At 30.7% G+C, this 15,020-nt stretch overlaps 1 protein-coding gene across 4 annotated transcripts in view; it reads left to right on the forward strand.

Moving 5' to 3' along the window:
- Nucleotides 1–15,020, forward strand: part of LOC134702194 (CAP-Gly domain-containing linker protein 1-like) — a 94,195-nt gene that overhangs the window by 70,885 nt on the left and 8,290 nt on the right. For all 4 annotated transcript variants that reach the window (XM_063563262.1, XM_063563261.1, XM_063563264.1 and 1 more), the window contains 7 exons: nt 1,101–1,324; nt 3,807–3,888; nt 4,277–4,435; nt 4,923–4,978; nt 5,538–5,643; nt 13,452–13,525; nt 14,692–14,790. In XM_063563262.1, the coding sequence (XP_063419332.1) occupies nt 1,101–1,324; nt 3,807–3,888; nt 4,277–4,435; nt 4,923–4,978; nt 5,538–5,643; nt 13,452–13,525; nt 14,692–14,790 (800 nt within the window). The remainder of the gene's footprint in view (nt 1–1,100; nt 1,325–3,806; nt 3,889–4,276; nt 4,436–4,922; nt 4,979–5,537; nt 5,644–13,451; nt 13,526–14,691; nt 14,791–15,020) is intronic.

Here is a 15,020-nt window from a genome sequence, read left to right on the forward strand (position 1 = left end):
CAATGTGGGGACGTGGGTTATGTGAGCGTGCTCACTAAGGTTCTTTAATTTTATAATGCATTGAATTGGAAATTTAGGCCCTGCCTTGCTGCTGCTGTTTAAAAAACAAATACATGGTATCTTGTTTAACCTTTAATTTGTTCCATCATTGAAGAACATGGATTGATCTCTGTATGTATTTTCTATTATTATGGTTTCTCTGTGATTTTTCTTTATAACCCTGTCTCCTTTAGTCATAAGTTTGTGCCTATCTATAATAATCAGAGATATAGGTTCTCAATATAGAAAGTTATTAAACACATTTATAAAATCACCTTACAAACTTTTTATTTGTCCATGACTCCTTAAACATTTAAATGCACTTTACAAGCAATACACTAAATCTTCACGTTCAGATAGTTTATCTGTGGAACAAAGTGGCGAATTTAACAGGATTTTAAATAATTTAGTTTTGTCAAATAAAATTTATACAAAGGATGTGATTTAAATTTGATAACGTTCGTCCACGATCACCTAGCAGGGTAGAATAGGTATTTTGAGTTCAACCAAGGGTGTTTCTTATTTCTCACATGGTGAAATTTGTTAAAAAAAACCCAGTGAAAAGTGTTTTTTGTTGTTGATGTATAAACATTCTATAAATGGATAGATTTCCAGAATGAACAAGGACAATGGTTCACGTATAGCTATGCTCTCTTTCCTAATTTTTGCACCAGTTTTGGATGTAAACACGTTGAAATGTGGTGAGTTTAAGTATCTGGTCTTTGGAGTCTTCCTTTAAGTGGAAGGCTCGACTCCAAACAGAACATGTCATGATCAAGTTCTAAAGTGTTGGATTTAAAACAAGAATTTATCTGTATATAGTTTTACCTTTTTAGAAGTCTGTATAAAAATTTTGTAGTTATATTGTGTATATCATTAACATATAACCTTAAATTAATCTTTCTAACCAAATCCTTCACCAATCTTTGTTTGATGATTTTGATTTTCTACACAAATCAACTGTTTAATAAGATCTGTCATAGAGTTGACTTAATAATGTGTGCTTCACTTTTGCTTTTATCCATCAGTTAAATGTATGAACATAATTATTTCTTTTACAGACAGCAACAAAAACAAAACCAAAACAAAGAATGTACCAAAACCTAGTCACAGAACAGAGCCTGAACCTAAACTCACGCTCTCACATGCTAAACAGGAAATACTCCGACTTGAGGCCTTATGTGAAAATAGAACTAAGGAACTAAACGTAGCCAAGTTTGAGATGAAGTCCTGTCTCTCAGGCTTTGATGCCATGTCAGCTCTGGTCAACTATCTCTCTAATGATGTAAGTATATATTTATTTAGGATACATTAGTGCAAAATATAGTTTCAAGGATAGTCATCATTTTTTATGCCCCATTTATAGGCATTATGTTTTCTGGTCTGCCTCTGTTCTTTCATCATTCCTTTCATCGATCTGTCCTACTTCAGGTTAAAGTTTTTGTCAAAATAGTCTTTGATGAAGTTGGAGGTCCAATCAACTTGAAACTTAGTACATTTACACATGTTCCCTATGATATGATCTTTCAAATTTAATGCCAATTTATAATTTTTACCCCATTTTCACGGTCCAATGAACCTAGAAAATGATAGTGAGAAAGGGGCACCTGTGTACTAGGGAAACATTCTTGTTAGCTGAAAATTCATTTGATAAAGACTTATGGTGGTACATTTCAGACGGTAGTCATGCCCATTTCCATCAGTCATAAAACGGTCATTTTTGGCTACTATCAAATTTGTTAAAATGTTACTGTGATTGGTTAAAATATCCTTATCATGATTCTACAGGGAGATAACTGTAAAAATCTGGCTAATTTAAGTCAATCCCATAAAAAGTTCATGTCCTCTTGAATGTGTGACTTAGGCGTTCACTGTAAATCCCTTGCTTTTGTCACTGAATGTGTGTTAAAGCTAGTCAAATATTGGCTTAAGGTGGCTGGATCAGACACTTCAGGTAATCTACCAATACTGTGCATTTAAAAAATATTCTAGAAAGTTCTAAAACAATTATTGACTAAATCATTCCATACATTAGTATTAAGAGAGTAATTATTTCTGTGCTCCAACCAAGAGGGTTTACATTTACTGATTTACCCCCTTTTTTCCATCAGATGAAGTTTCTGTCAGACTCACAGCTTCACTTGTTTTGGTAACCAATATATTTTTTGACATTTTAAAATCATGAGGTAATATAAAATCAATTCTTATAGACTTTTTTTATTTTATAACATGTATCATGCAGTTTTTGGCAGAAACACTATATATTTGTGTATTTGTAGTGTAATTATAAGTGATTCAGATGGTGCAAGCATTAGCTTTGAATGATGTATGTTATATGTATTGATACAACATTCTGTTTGTAAACTAAGTTCAAAATAAACTATTGAAGCCTAACTTATGGTTATTAGACTTTAAACTTTCCACCTTGGTTAGATCAAAAGGTTTTACAATTAACCACTTGATTATATTGGCCATAGAACTTTATTTATAACTACAGTGAACTCAAAAATCCCTCTAACAACAACATATTTCATTTCCTCATTCTGGTGATTTATTTTATGTATAGTTTATGCTGTTGGTGCATTATATTTTACACAAGATTAATTATCTTAGTGGGAGGTTGATCTCCAAGTGGTTAATATAAAGGAAGTCATAAATAAATATGAAAATCTTAAAAGTCTGAAAAGATATTTTGTATTTAAGAAGAATATCTAGTAGTTTTTAAATAGATTTAATATTAGGATATTCTGCAAATTTTTATTTGGGTTTAATTATAAACTTTTATGAGGATGCTGGTTCATGCTAAAGAATTTTAATTCCATGTTAGGTGGTCATAGGCTGTTGCAGGATAGGGCATTATAAAAGGTTATGGGTCAGTGTCATGTGAAGACTTAGAAGCCATTCAAACTGACCTTATGAACTGTTCTGTTATTCCATACAATTTTCAAAGCTAAGTGACATGTGTGTTCAACTCTTAATCTGAGTTGATGAGTCTTTTGTAGATGAAACGCGCGTCTTGCGTATATACTAAATTTAGTCCTGGTATCTATGATGAGTTTATTGCCTAGAATTATCAGTTTCCGTAATGAAAGTCTGTGGGTTACTCTGGGCTTCTTCCACCAATAAAAACTGACCGCCATGAAAAAACAAATGGTGCTGAAATTGATGTTAGATTTCAATTAATTAATCAATCAATCATCCACCCTTAATTAGGAGTGCACACATTTTTGAGAAGGTTGACAGCAAACACTACCTACTAAAATAGAATCAGTTTTGATATCAATTTGAATGATGTAACAAGGCCTGATCCAATTTTGATGTTTAATAAATCTTTGAAGCAGATTCCCTCTTTATTCTTGATTTAAAATCTGTTACATGTAGTGATGTCAGAATAGAATAGCTAGTTATGACTAAAATGAAGATTAAGTAGAGCAACTGTTTATGTTTGTGTTTAAAAGAGGTTTGTTTGTAAACCTTGTACTTCTAAGACTTTGTAAGAGTGGAACTGAGTGCTTCTATAATTAAATTGTGTATGAACTCAACATCTCTCTGTCAAGTTTTCCTGTTAAAATACACATGATCTTTTTTTTAACATTTATAATGCTAATATTATTTTTGTCTGCTTGACTTAAGTTAGTGTTGCTGTCTTTTGTTTATAAAGGAAGACCAGTAAAATTATTGCATTTCTATTTAATACAGAAATCTTCATGAAATATTTTATAATATATTATTTTATTATAATTATGTATTGTATGTTTCTATTACAGCTGAAAGCCTTCTCTTGTCCCAAACTAGCAGCACAACTACACAGAATACAGCAACAGCTGACAGAATCACAGACACAAACTGGTAGGTCACAAATCAATCACACATTCTGCACCTGGTTGATAATGCTGTATTTAGACTGAATATGAGGAGGACTCTTTTCAACTCAAATGTTTTTTTGACCAACTCTAAAACTTTTTACAAAATCCAAACAAATACAATTTTAAAGTGTTAATCAATTGTTTTGCATTTATATGAACAATCTTATACTGGAGCTTATAACCTTCACACAAACCCATAGGTTATTTTATGCCAAAATTAAGTTATTTCCGTTATTACATATAAAAAAAACCAATAATAACCCAAAATAACTTATCATATGCCTTGCAGAATTTACATGAAAATTGTTTTATAAATAGAGATGTAAAATGAATTCTTTAATACTCTGATGACTTTTTTATTTGTTTCTCAGATGATTTAAAAACACACAAATCCAGACTTGAACAAGAAATAGCCGATCTATGCACGAAACATGAACAGGAGAAACATGGAATGGTGGAGGAGAATGAGAAAGCTTTGGCAGCAGAGATCGTCAAATTTACACTGGAGAAATTAAGGGCACTTCAAATAAGTAAGTTTAATAACAACAAATGTATACGGATATACACTCCTTTTACTTGTCTTGTATTTTCAACTTGGCTCTTAATCTTTTCAGAAAAAAGTTTGTTTTGCAACAAAACCCTTTCTCAAAAATACTGAGAACTTGACAAACTTCTTATACAATACTCAATTCTGAAATATTCTTATAGGAATTTTGGATATTTGTTATTTTTCAATTAAGAAATAGCCAGATATTTATTTTGATTTGATGGGAGGTAACTCTGTTTGATATCAGACTGCACTGATGCAATAGTGTCAGATTTAATACTATTTAATAACTTTCCAGTCAATTTACTAGACCTGCTTAACTAGTTAATATTTTACATATTAGTGTTTATATTTATAAAGGTACTTTAGAAAATAGGAAAAAAGTCATAACATGTCATTATATGAGTTTATCAATTTTATCCTAACATTGTGCCAAGGGAAATAATCACTATGTATTCATTATATTTTAGCTGAAGAAACTCAGATGAAGGTTTTGAAACAACTAAAAGAAATCCACAGTGATGAAGTAAGTAAAGTAATGCAGTTGTTGCAAGCACATTTAAATAAGTTATTGAATAATTTCTGGAATAAGACAGAATTTTGAAGTTTGTCTCTTTTTTCAGATTTTGGTATTTTGTCACCCATGGGTCAGTCGACTCTTTCACCAATTCAATGATTTCTTTAGCTAGGTAATCTTTAGCCTCACAAGGGGTAAATAGGTTTTAGTTCAATATTGATTGCTGCAATCTATTTTTATGCCCCATTTATGGGCATTATATTTTTTTCGTAAACTATGTGTTCATTTCTTTGTCTGTCTGTCTCTCTGTGCCGCTTCAGGTTAAAGTTTTTGTCAAGGTAGTTTTTGATGAAGTCGAAATCTAATCAACTTTAAACTTAGTACACATGTTCCATATGACATGATCGTTCCAATTTTAATGCCAAATTAGAGTGTTTACCCTAATTTCAAGGTCAGCAGAACATATAAAATAACAGTGCGAGTGGACTATGGACACATTCTGGTTATATAATTTGTGAATGTCTCACCAATTATTCTTTATTGGTTATATTTTATTAATTTTTTGTAGATTTCGAGACTAAAGCTTGAACACACAGAAGACTACATGAGAATACAGTTAAAACACAAAGATGACATTCTACGCTTACAACATAAACATGAAGGTCAAATGGAAGGTTAGTTCTTACTATATAGGGTCTGATTATAGACGAGTGCATAAAAAGGGCACATGGTTGAAGATATTACCTGTTCATCTGTCTACATTGCATTTTTAACCGGATTTCCAGTAAAAATAGGTTATTAATTTGTTCATCTCTTAACAGCACATTGGGTTTTCTTTGAGATTCTGTCCTATTTTAGGAGAATATTAGTTACTGTGAAACTCTTTGTTACATGGCTTCGTCTTTTACAGAAATTAAGAAGGAAAACCCATTCTTTGGAAGTAGGCAGAAATTGTTATTGTCAGATCCCTTACAAGTTATAGTTTTAATTTTGGAAACCATGTCTTAGTCTTATTATTTTTAAGTCCTTGTTTTTTTTAGAGAAGAAGTTCTTTTCATATAGCACAAAACAAGAGGGTAGCCAAATTACACCTATTTTGACAGTTTTATCACTCATGTTATTTATGACCTAGACAAAAGTTTTTGCTCTGAGTTTATTTTGTAGATGTATTATAATTTACTATATGGTTTCGCCAATTTGATTTTGAATCCATATTGTATCATTCAAAAATTGGTTCAAACAAACCTCCAAAACGACTCATGATTGTGTAATTTGAAGTACCAAAATAGCATCCATGCTTAAATTCACATCCTAAAATCTAATAACAGATGTTTTGTTTTATTTCTTCAATTATTTAGAACAATTTGACATTAGTCCATACTTTCTAATTGTTGTAATCTTGTTAATGACATTCTGCGGCTGAAAAAATCAGTTTTTATACTAAAATTTATAAAATTTATAATGTACACCATATGGACCTCTGTTAATTTTGTTATTTTATCAAATTTTAGACATTAAAATTTAATCATTTATAGTAGGTTAAATGTGGATTAGTTATGATTTAAAATTGTTTTCAATGTTTTGTTGATTATTCCACATGAGATATAGGGAAACAAAATGAACATTAATATTTTTACACATGTCTACATTTTAATGTGTTATTATTTTCACTTTTATTTCACCTCAGTGTCACTGAACTTTTAAAAGATTTACAAATGGACCTTAATTGAATCATATCAACTAGTAATGTCAATAAAAAATTAATTTGAAATTATTTGTTATAAAATTCCTATCTTTCTCCCAGAAGTGCTGACTCAGTATTTTACCTTTTTTTTTACCTGACCAAATTGTATTTATTGACCTACCTTGTTGATAAACTTGATTTGTTTGACTGTCTTTGTTTACAAAACACTTTTGTTATGTTTCCCCTTGTTTGTTATCAAGGTTTAATATGTAGTATAAATACTAGAATTCACCAATGTTTAAACACCCTTATGGAGAGATAAGACATATTTCATGCCTTTTGTAAATCTATCAGATTTGTTTTTCCAAGTAATTGTTCAAACAGTAGAACAAGACTTAAGTCTATTTCATGATATTGATAACCACTTGTGTTTGATTAACAAGAACAGGTGAAGCGTAGTAAAGTGACCGTGCTTTATGAATGATATGTTTGACCAACAGCTGATGTATGCCATTCTCTCTCATTTGATATGCCGTAGTTGAGGGCACAAGTGTTACCCTTGTCAGTACATACGTCCTGAAATTGGTTTCTGTTCTCTTACTTATGTTTGCCTCAACCAAATGTTATGAAACTGAACACAATGCCTATTATTGCAAGACTCAGATCAATTTTGAATTTGGGATTGGATCACTTTTACTGTTCCAGAGTAATGCCCCTTTATAAAGTTATACAAGCAAAGCATCATCTGTGTCATATGGACATATTTTGCATTTATTTATTCTGTTATCTTCAAACATATGTGCTTTTGATGTACATATGTATAATCTGAATGATAAGATTCCAGTTCCTTGTCCTTGTGGACTTATTAACAATCAGGACCAGGGGAGAGCTGTATCATAGAGATATGGAATAGGGATATTTGACAGGAAAGATTCTATCCTTCTCATATGAACCATTTATAGACAAGGCAAATGATAACGCTCATTCCAAATCAGAATATTTTCTGTGCAAACAGGCATGACAATAAATAATGAGTTTTATAACATTTTTTTTAATTTTTATGCTCCACCTACTATAGCAGAGGCGTATTATGTTTACTGGTCTGTGGGTCTTTTCATTGTCTTCTGTTTGTCCCTCTGCCCTGCTTCAGGTTAAAGTTTTTGGTCGTGGTAGTTTTTGATGAAGTCGAATTCCAATCAACTTGAAACTTAGTACACACGTTCCCTATGATATCATCTTTTTAGTTTTAATGCCAAATTAGAGTTTTGATCCCAATTTCACAATCCACTGAACATAGAAAATGATAGTGTGAGTGGGGCATCTGTGTACTATGGACTATGGACACATTCTTGTTATTTTAAGAATTGGTAAAAAGGATATCTCGACTTCCAGGGGAATCAATCTTTTATTCTGTTTGAATCCTGGACATTGGTTCCAATCCCTCTCTTACCTTTGGTCTCCTGGGCACCAATGTCATATTTTATTGTTTAACAGAATTGTCTTGCTAATATTATATTTTCTCTTGTGCATTGTCAATTAGATATGACATCTGTTGTTTTAGTTTCACAATATTAAGTATTTTCATTGTTTGAAAGCATGACAAAACATTTATTTATTTCATTTGCTGAATTTGAAAAGTTAAAGAGGTAAATCTAGTCTGTCAATATTTGTCTGGACTTTTAAAAAATCTAAATTGGTGTGCATTGAAATCATTAATCATAAAATTCTGAAGGATATGTTTTTATATACTTGTCATAAATCTACTTAAATGTTTGCTTTGGACATTTTGGAGATTTGCATTATTTTTATTGCTAAATGGAAACCTATAAATTACCATGGAAACAAATTATAGATTTTTTTTTACTATATTCCAAGTTTAAACAAAACAAGTCCTTATTGAAGACATTTAGAGGTTGATTTCCAATTATAACTTTAGAATCTCAGTAGAATAAGTGGACCAGTCTTAATTGTATTTGAATATAACAAAAATTATACCTAAGAAAAGAAAAAATGGAAAAAGATTGATTACAAATAAATTCTGTCAGTGTTCTAGAAAGACTAAGGTCCACAGAAATCAGGAAAAACAATTCATAGAATGGTCTTCATTCCTACAATAAATTTCATTAATATAGCTTAAAAAAGAGTTTAGACCGGGGTTACTTATGAATAAAATTCTTATAAATTGATACGAATAATGTTTTATGTTTCCAGTCAGTTGGTACCAGATGGCATTGTGGGGTAGGTTCATTTCTTATGACTTTTTCAGATCCAGCAAGTTAGTCTTATTTTGGGAAATGGCATTTTTTGATTTTTTCTTTTGATTTTTATGTAGCTTTGGTATACTGGCTTATGGTTATTAGTAGAATCCTCTTTCCCTTGGAAAAGTATGGTACATTTTGGAATAAAATTGCTTGCTGTGTGAATAGATTAAGTCTGCAAATAAATGCAGAAGCCTCTGCTTATTTTAAATTATAAAAAAATAGAAAATGGATAGTTGAATTTAAACTTTTATCATTTTTTTTTTATAGAGGTCTATAAATAAATTTATAATTCTTACTTACTTAACATAAATGATGTTTTTGACAATTTTCCAAACCTAAAAGATCTCCTTTATAACTTGTGACGGGATCACACCACCCACTGGTATCTCTCTCTATTGTATTTTAAATATTTGATGAATTCAAGATTTTATTATAAACAAATATATGTTGATCAGTATTACCTATTGAACTGAAAAGATGAGTGTCAGATATAAAATCTATAATTAGATAGTTAATACCTTCTTCTGTCTGTAATATCACCTCATCAGAAGCAAATGTTAGAAAACACAACTAACAAAGAGATAATCAACTGCAGTGGTTAAATAGTTGGAATTTTCTCACTGATTTTAAATATAACTGATTTTCCCTATTTTTGTGATGTTTATGATCAAAATGATAATTTTGGTTCTAAGTTAAGCAGCAGAAAGTTTTGAATTACATTGAATATATGATATATACTAGACTTCTGTTTTATTCTTGGAAAAGGGGTTTGTACTCAACTGGTTTTAAGTTTTTTCCTCAGTAGTGAAACCCCTAATATGAATCAAAAGTTATAGCAACCAGTTGGAATTATTACTTTAAACTTGTGATGCAAAGGATAGTAAAAATGAACTAGTATCGAAGTACACAACTTCCCAAATTTTATTTGAATTACTAGATGTAAAAGGAACTACCAGCAATGTTAACTTTAAATGGATATTAATATAAATGGCAAGAATCAGTTGCATAAAATCGGATGTTATACAACGTTTATAATTACATTTGCTTAAAAAAGTCATTTTGTCCGTCTAAAGAGTCCATTACGTTTGATTACATACAACATCTTTAACAGTTGGCACCACGTAAAGGAGAACTTTTATCTATTTTATATATCATACAACAAATTAAGTTTCTATATCGTGTATTGCCGTACAAAAGAATATTTATATTTTATTTATACTCGTGTATTTACTGGATAAATACACAAACAACATGAGATTTGAGTGTAATTTCTTTTATATCGTCCTTTTATACCGAGCCTACAATAGTTTAGGTAGTTAGATAAAAATGTTGACTATCGACATACCGTTATATGTTTAAGGATAATATGTTTAAGAACCATAAAAATTTGAATGAAATATAACTGAATGGGAGCTTCAAATATGTCTACCTACTCATAGTTTGAAGTTTTATGTTCCATTCATTTCAATTGATGACTTTGGTCAGTTTGGATGTCCCTAGGAAAGTGACCAATTTGTGGAACGAGTCGTTAAATGAAGAACTTTATATTGAATAGAAATCGTTATTAAATGTGTAACATCGGTATTATTAGTCGTTAAAGTCAAGATTTCAAGATAGACATTTAAATTGATTTACATTATGACATCTACATTTAATACAGTTATATTTTCCCCCGAAGGACGAAATTTTTTTGTTTAATTTTGGAGTATTTACCTATATAATTGAAGACATAATGATAATAAATGAATTCCCAACGATTATATGATTAAACTGTTTGACTTGCGTTGGGATTTAATATTTTATTTTTACTGTCTGAAATGATCTGGTTGAGATTGATATTTGGGAAGTGAATTGTAATGATATTTGGATACCTTACATATGTATAGCTGTGTAATAGTGATGTGGCCTTCGAGGAACATAGTTGACATTTAGATATAAGTGGATTGCCTCCTACAGAAAGTCAAATTTAAGAACTCTAATATGACAAGATATTTCTTTGGAATTGGGATTTAATTTAAAATAAAAAAATGGCTTTGGCTTTGGTTAAAAATGGCAAGAAGCCTTTATCTACTGTGCTTGGTGCATCCAAAGGTATTTATAGTGTATATTTAAAAAAAAAAACAATTCAATCATCTTTTTGCTTGACATGTTCATATTTTTCCTCAACATTTTTTAGAGTACTTGATACATATATTTATTCTGATATTTTTTGCCTTAAGGTTTTTATGCATATCTTATGCAGAATGCCACTTAAATTTATAATCTTTTGAAATGCTCAAGATATAAGAAGCTCAATTTGATTTAGGTGGTACCTAAGGGTTGGATACCAGATTGGAAGCAACACTACACATTGACTTGTGGCTATTGAGACAAATCATCCTTATGTTCACTTTTTTTTCTTATTGTTAAAAGTGGCATCATCATGAATATCTGTGATGTACTTGCTACTGGAAATGGATGAACTTGTATGTCCAAATCCTCTAATATCATTGTAAAATTACTGGTATCATAATTATTCTCCCATCTTCTTTTATTCTTTCTTACTTTCAAAACTTTTATATTGATGAAAAAAAATCTGAGAAGTGTCTAAGAAAAGGCATCAAAAATGTTAACTTTGAAATCTTGTAAAGACTTGTTTAAATTGGACTTCAGCCAGTATAATTTTAATAAAATATTTTCTGAGGTGATATTATGAATAAGATATTTTATTTGTTTAGAGAAGAAAGTATCTGGTGTATATGACATGGATTTTATAAGTCTAATCAGCCCTAATTAGGTACAAAGTTAAATACCAAAAAAGTAGGGGAGGCATGTATCTATGTAGAGATAATGAGTTGGGTAAACATGATCAACATTTCTTTATTTTTAATTAAAAAAGATATTGGATATTATATAGAAAAACTTTTTCAGAAATAGTTTGAGCTATCAGGATTTGTCACATTGTTTCATGTTTATTAACCCTTTCCTCCATTGAATTTTTTTTTTTGCATACTTGATTCGCATAGGATTTTTTTGATAAAATGCTGAACTTATGCTTTGAAGTATTAAGGCATTGTGAAAAACAACTATTTCATCAAATAAATTTAAGTCAGATATTCCTATGATATTCCTTTTCATATTGGATACAAACTTTATTAAGTCAACTGCAGACACTTTGTAGTCAAAGTGTTTCAACTGAGGTACAACACAGGCGTCAAAAGGCGTCATTATGGAGTAAGGGGGGTGGCGTCAAAAGGCGTCATTATGGAGGAAATGAGTCATTTTCATAACAAGTTAGATTGTATACTTTCAAAGCAGACACAATTCTCCCCCTACTGCAATAACGAGAAAGTTCCTAAACCTGCTACCTTTCAACTACCCTTCTAATGAGGTCTAGAAATGTGCCTGTGAACCTTCTTTTGTTTAAAATTAGAAAAAATGGCTATAGAGCAATGATTTTTTGTAGTTGTCTATGATAAACCAGTACTATGGATACATTATTATTAGTTGGATACCTATTTTTGTGGGTTTTGTGGGTACAGGTGAATCACACATTTTTAAAAAGTGTTTAATGAAATACAAATTTCTTTAAAGTTGTATCCAGACTTTGGCAGAACTTCTAAATGCAAGGTTTCCACAATCCACTAAAATAAATTAAAATGCATCCACAGTTTTTTCATCAGAAGTTTATATGCCTTTTTAAAAGAGTAGAATCTGCTTACTCAAATTAATTTGTTTGAGGACTGAACAGCAGATGACATTAAGATTTGAATAGGTGATAGATATTTAATGATGTGACTAAATTTATATTCTCTTTATCTAATATCTGTTGCCTGAGAAAGTTTTATTTACAAGTTAAATATTCAGGATGTTTAAACTTTGAAAGAGTGAGGTTTTATGTAATATTTAATGTCTTCTCACTTGATTGCATTCAATAAATAGAATATATATTTTATATCATTTTCATACCTTTATTATAATTCTACCACATGTAGATATAATATTGTTTGGGGTAGTTAGGTAAAAGTACTAAAATTAAGCTGAATGTGTAATTTGAATTCAATCGTTAGGTGAATGTCTTCAAATTTCAATTTTGAAGCTCAATCTTATGCAATACACATTTACAATTCACAGATTTATACAATTTAATATATTTTATATCATATGGATGAAATATTACCTGTTATTTCCCCCATGTGATGTCATATGGAGAAGATATTACCTTTTTTAACCCCATGTGATGGAGAATTATTAAAAAGAGGGAGGACTTTGATTAAATTAAAAAATCTCGCTGTGTTGAAGACCCACAATGGTTGCCTTCAGCTGTTTTCTACTCTTTAGTCGGGTTGTTGTCACATTGACATGTTCCACATTTCCTTTCTCAATTTTAATAAAACATTTATTGCCATTTAATTTAGGGAATTTGCAAATTGAACTGGTTGAAAATGTCATATGAATAAAGTCAAGGATTATAAAATTCAAAATATGGACATGATACAACAGTGTTTTGATAACAAAAAAAAGATCACTTCTAAAATCTATTATTATTTATTTTCAGAACTACACAAGCAACACAGAGACAAGCTAGAAGAAATTACAAAGCGATTTGAAGCAATGAAGCTGAACTTAGCTGTAAGATATTTTATGAATGTTTAAGAATTGGTTATGTTTTTAAAAAAAATACATGCATGAATGGTAGATATATAAGCTGTTGTTAAAGAAAATTCCACTGTCAGATTAGATCATCAAAATCAACATGCCTTTGTTAAAGGGAAATGTTGAGGCCTTTGATGAAAATGATGATTAATGGCTGTTTAACATCTAGCTGCAAAATTCAATGCATACTGTGGATTCATTTATTTTCGTGGATTGAGGAAAACTGACATGTTAGTGGATATTTGATTTCATGGTTTAGCCGAAATCTACATACAAGCCTATTGAAAATTTATCATTCGTTGAACATTTAATTTCATGGTTCAACTGTTCCCACGAAATCCACGAAAATTGGTATCCAACGAATAATAATGAATCCACAGTATTCAGGACTGGAATATTCTTATGTCGTAGGAGTATTATATAACCCTGATTTGGCAGACACTGACTCAAATTTGTATCATTCTAATGCAACAACATTTGTAAAGTTCATTTTGATTGGATAACGTCACTAATTTTTCATAGCATCAATTGACAATTGATGCTATGAAATGTATGTGAAAGCTCCGACGGTAAACTTAATTTGTGACCATCAAATCACCAATTGATGCCTTTGGAGCTTAAAATACAAAACATTTATCTCCTAAAGGTAACTGTTTGCAGGAAGACATGTCTACCTATCCAGACACATTATTCAGACTCTAAGTCGACCACTCTTTGCATGTAATCCGTAATAATAATAACAAGTGAATAAGCAGCATTTGCCAGACTTAAAGTCTTAGGTTTGACCCAGCCTTGCCTGAACACATAACTTCTTAAAACAAACGCACTACCAAGAGATCATTAAGGCAATTTAAGACCTTTGAAGAATTCAGAATTGAATTTTTGAGTACATATATACATATGTTTTAAAATAGAAACCTACAGCTCTTTTAATAGAAAATCTGATTTAAGAAAAGACAGAAAGAATATTGGCTAACATACTCATTTTGAAACAGATTGTTACACACTGAGGATGGGGTTACATGATGATAGGAGGACTCCTTAGGACAAATAAAAATTCAACACTTTTCACTTTTTTACATTTAAACATACTCCAATGCAAACTCTTGAAATGACCAAGATCACTTCCTTATCTGTTTTAGGACAAAGTTGAGACATTACGTACAGAATGTGATGAACTGAGGGTGAGAGCACGAGACAGTGAGGAGATTTTGTTACGAGATTCTGATATTAAAGTACAGGTTGGTTACAATCTTAAATCAGATCTATTTACATTCATGTTGAACATCCTCTAGCCAATTGTCATATGTATCCACAATCATGTAACTAGGACACATGTTGATAGGACTTGAGCCCTGCAATGTTTGGTCTTACTTTCAAGTACTGCGATCTCAGGGCAGCTGTAGCAAACTTATTTTAAAGTTTAGGTTTGACCACTTTAAGGAAATAAATTGCTACTCCTACCACTTAA

Source organism: Mytilus trossulus, unplaced genomic scaffold (assembly GCF_036588685.1).
Source record: "Mytilus trossulus isolate FHL-02 unplaced genomic scaffold, PNRI_Mtr1.1.1.hap1 h1tg000424l__unscaffolded, whole genome shotgun sequence".
Taxonomy (NCBI): domain Eukaryota; kingdom Metazoa; phylum Mollusca; class Bivalvia; order Mytilida; family Mytilidae; genus Mytilus; species Mytilus trossulus.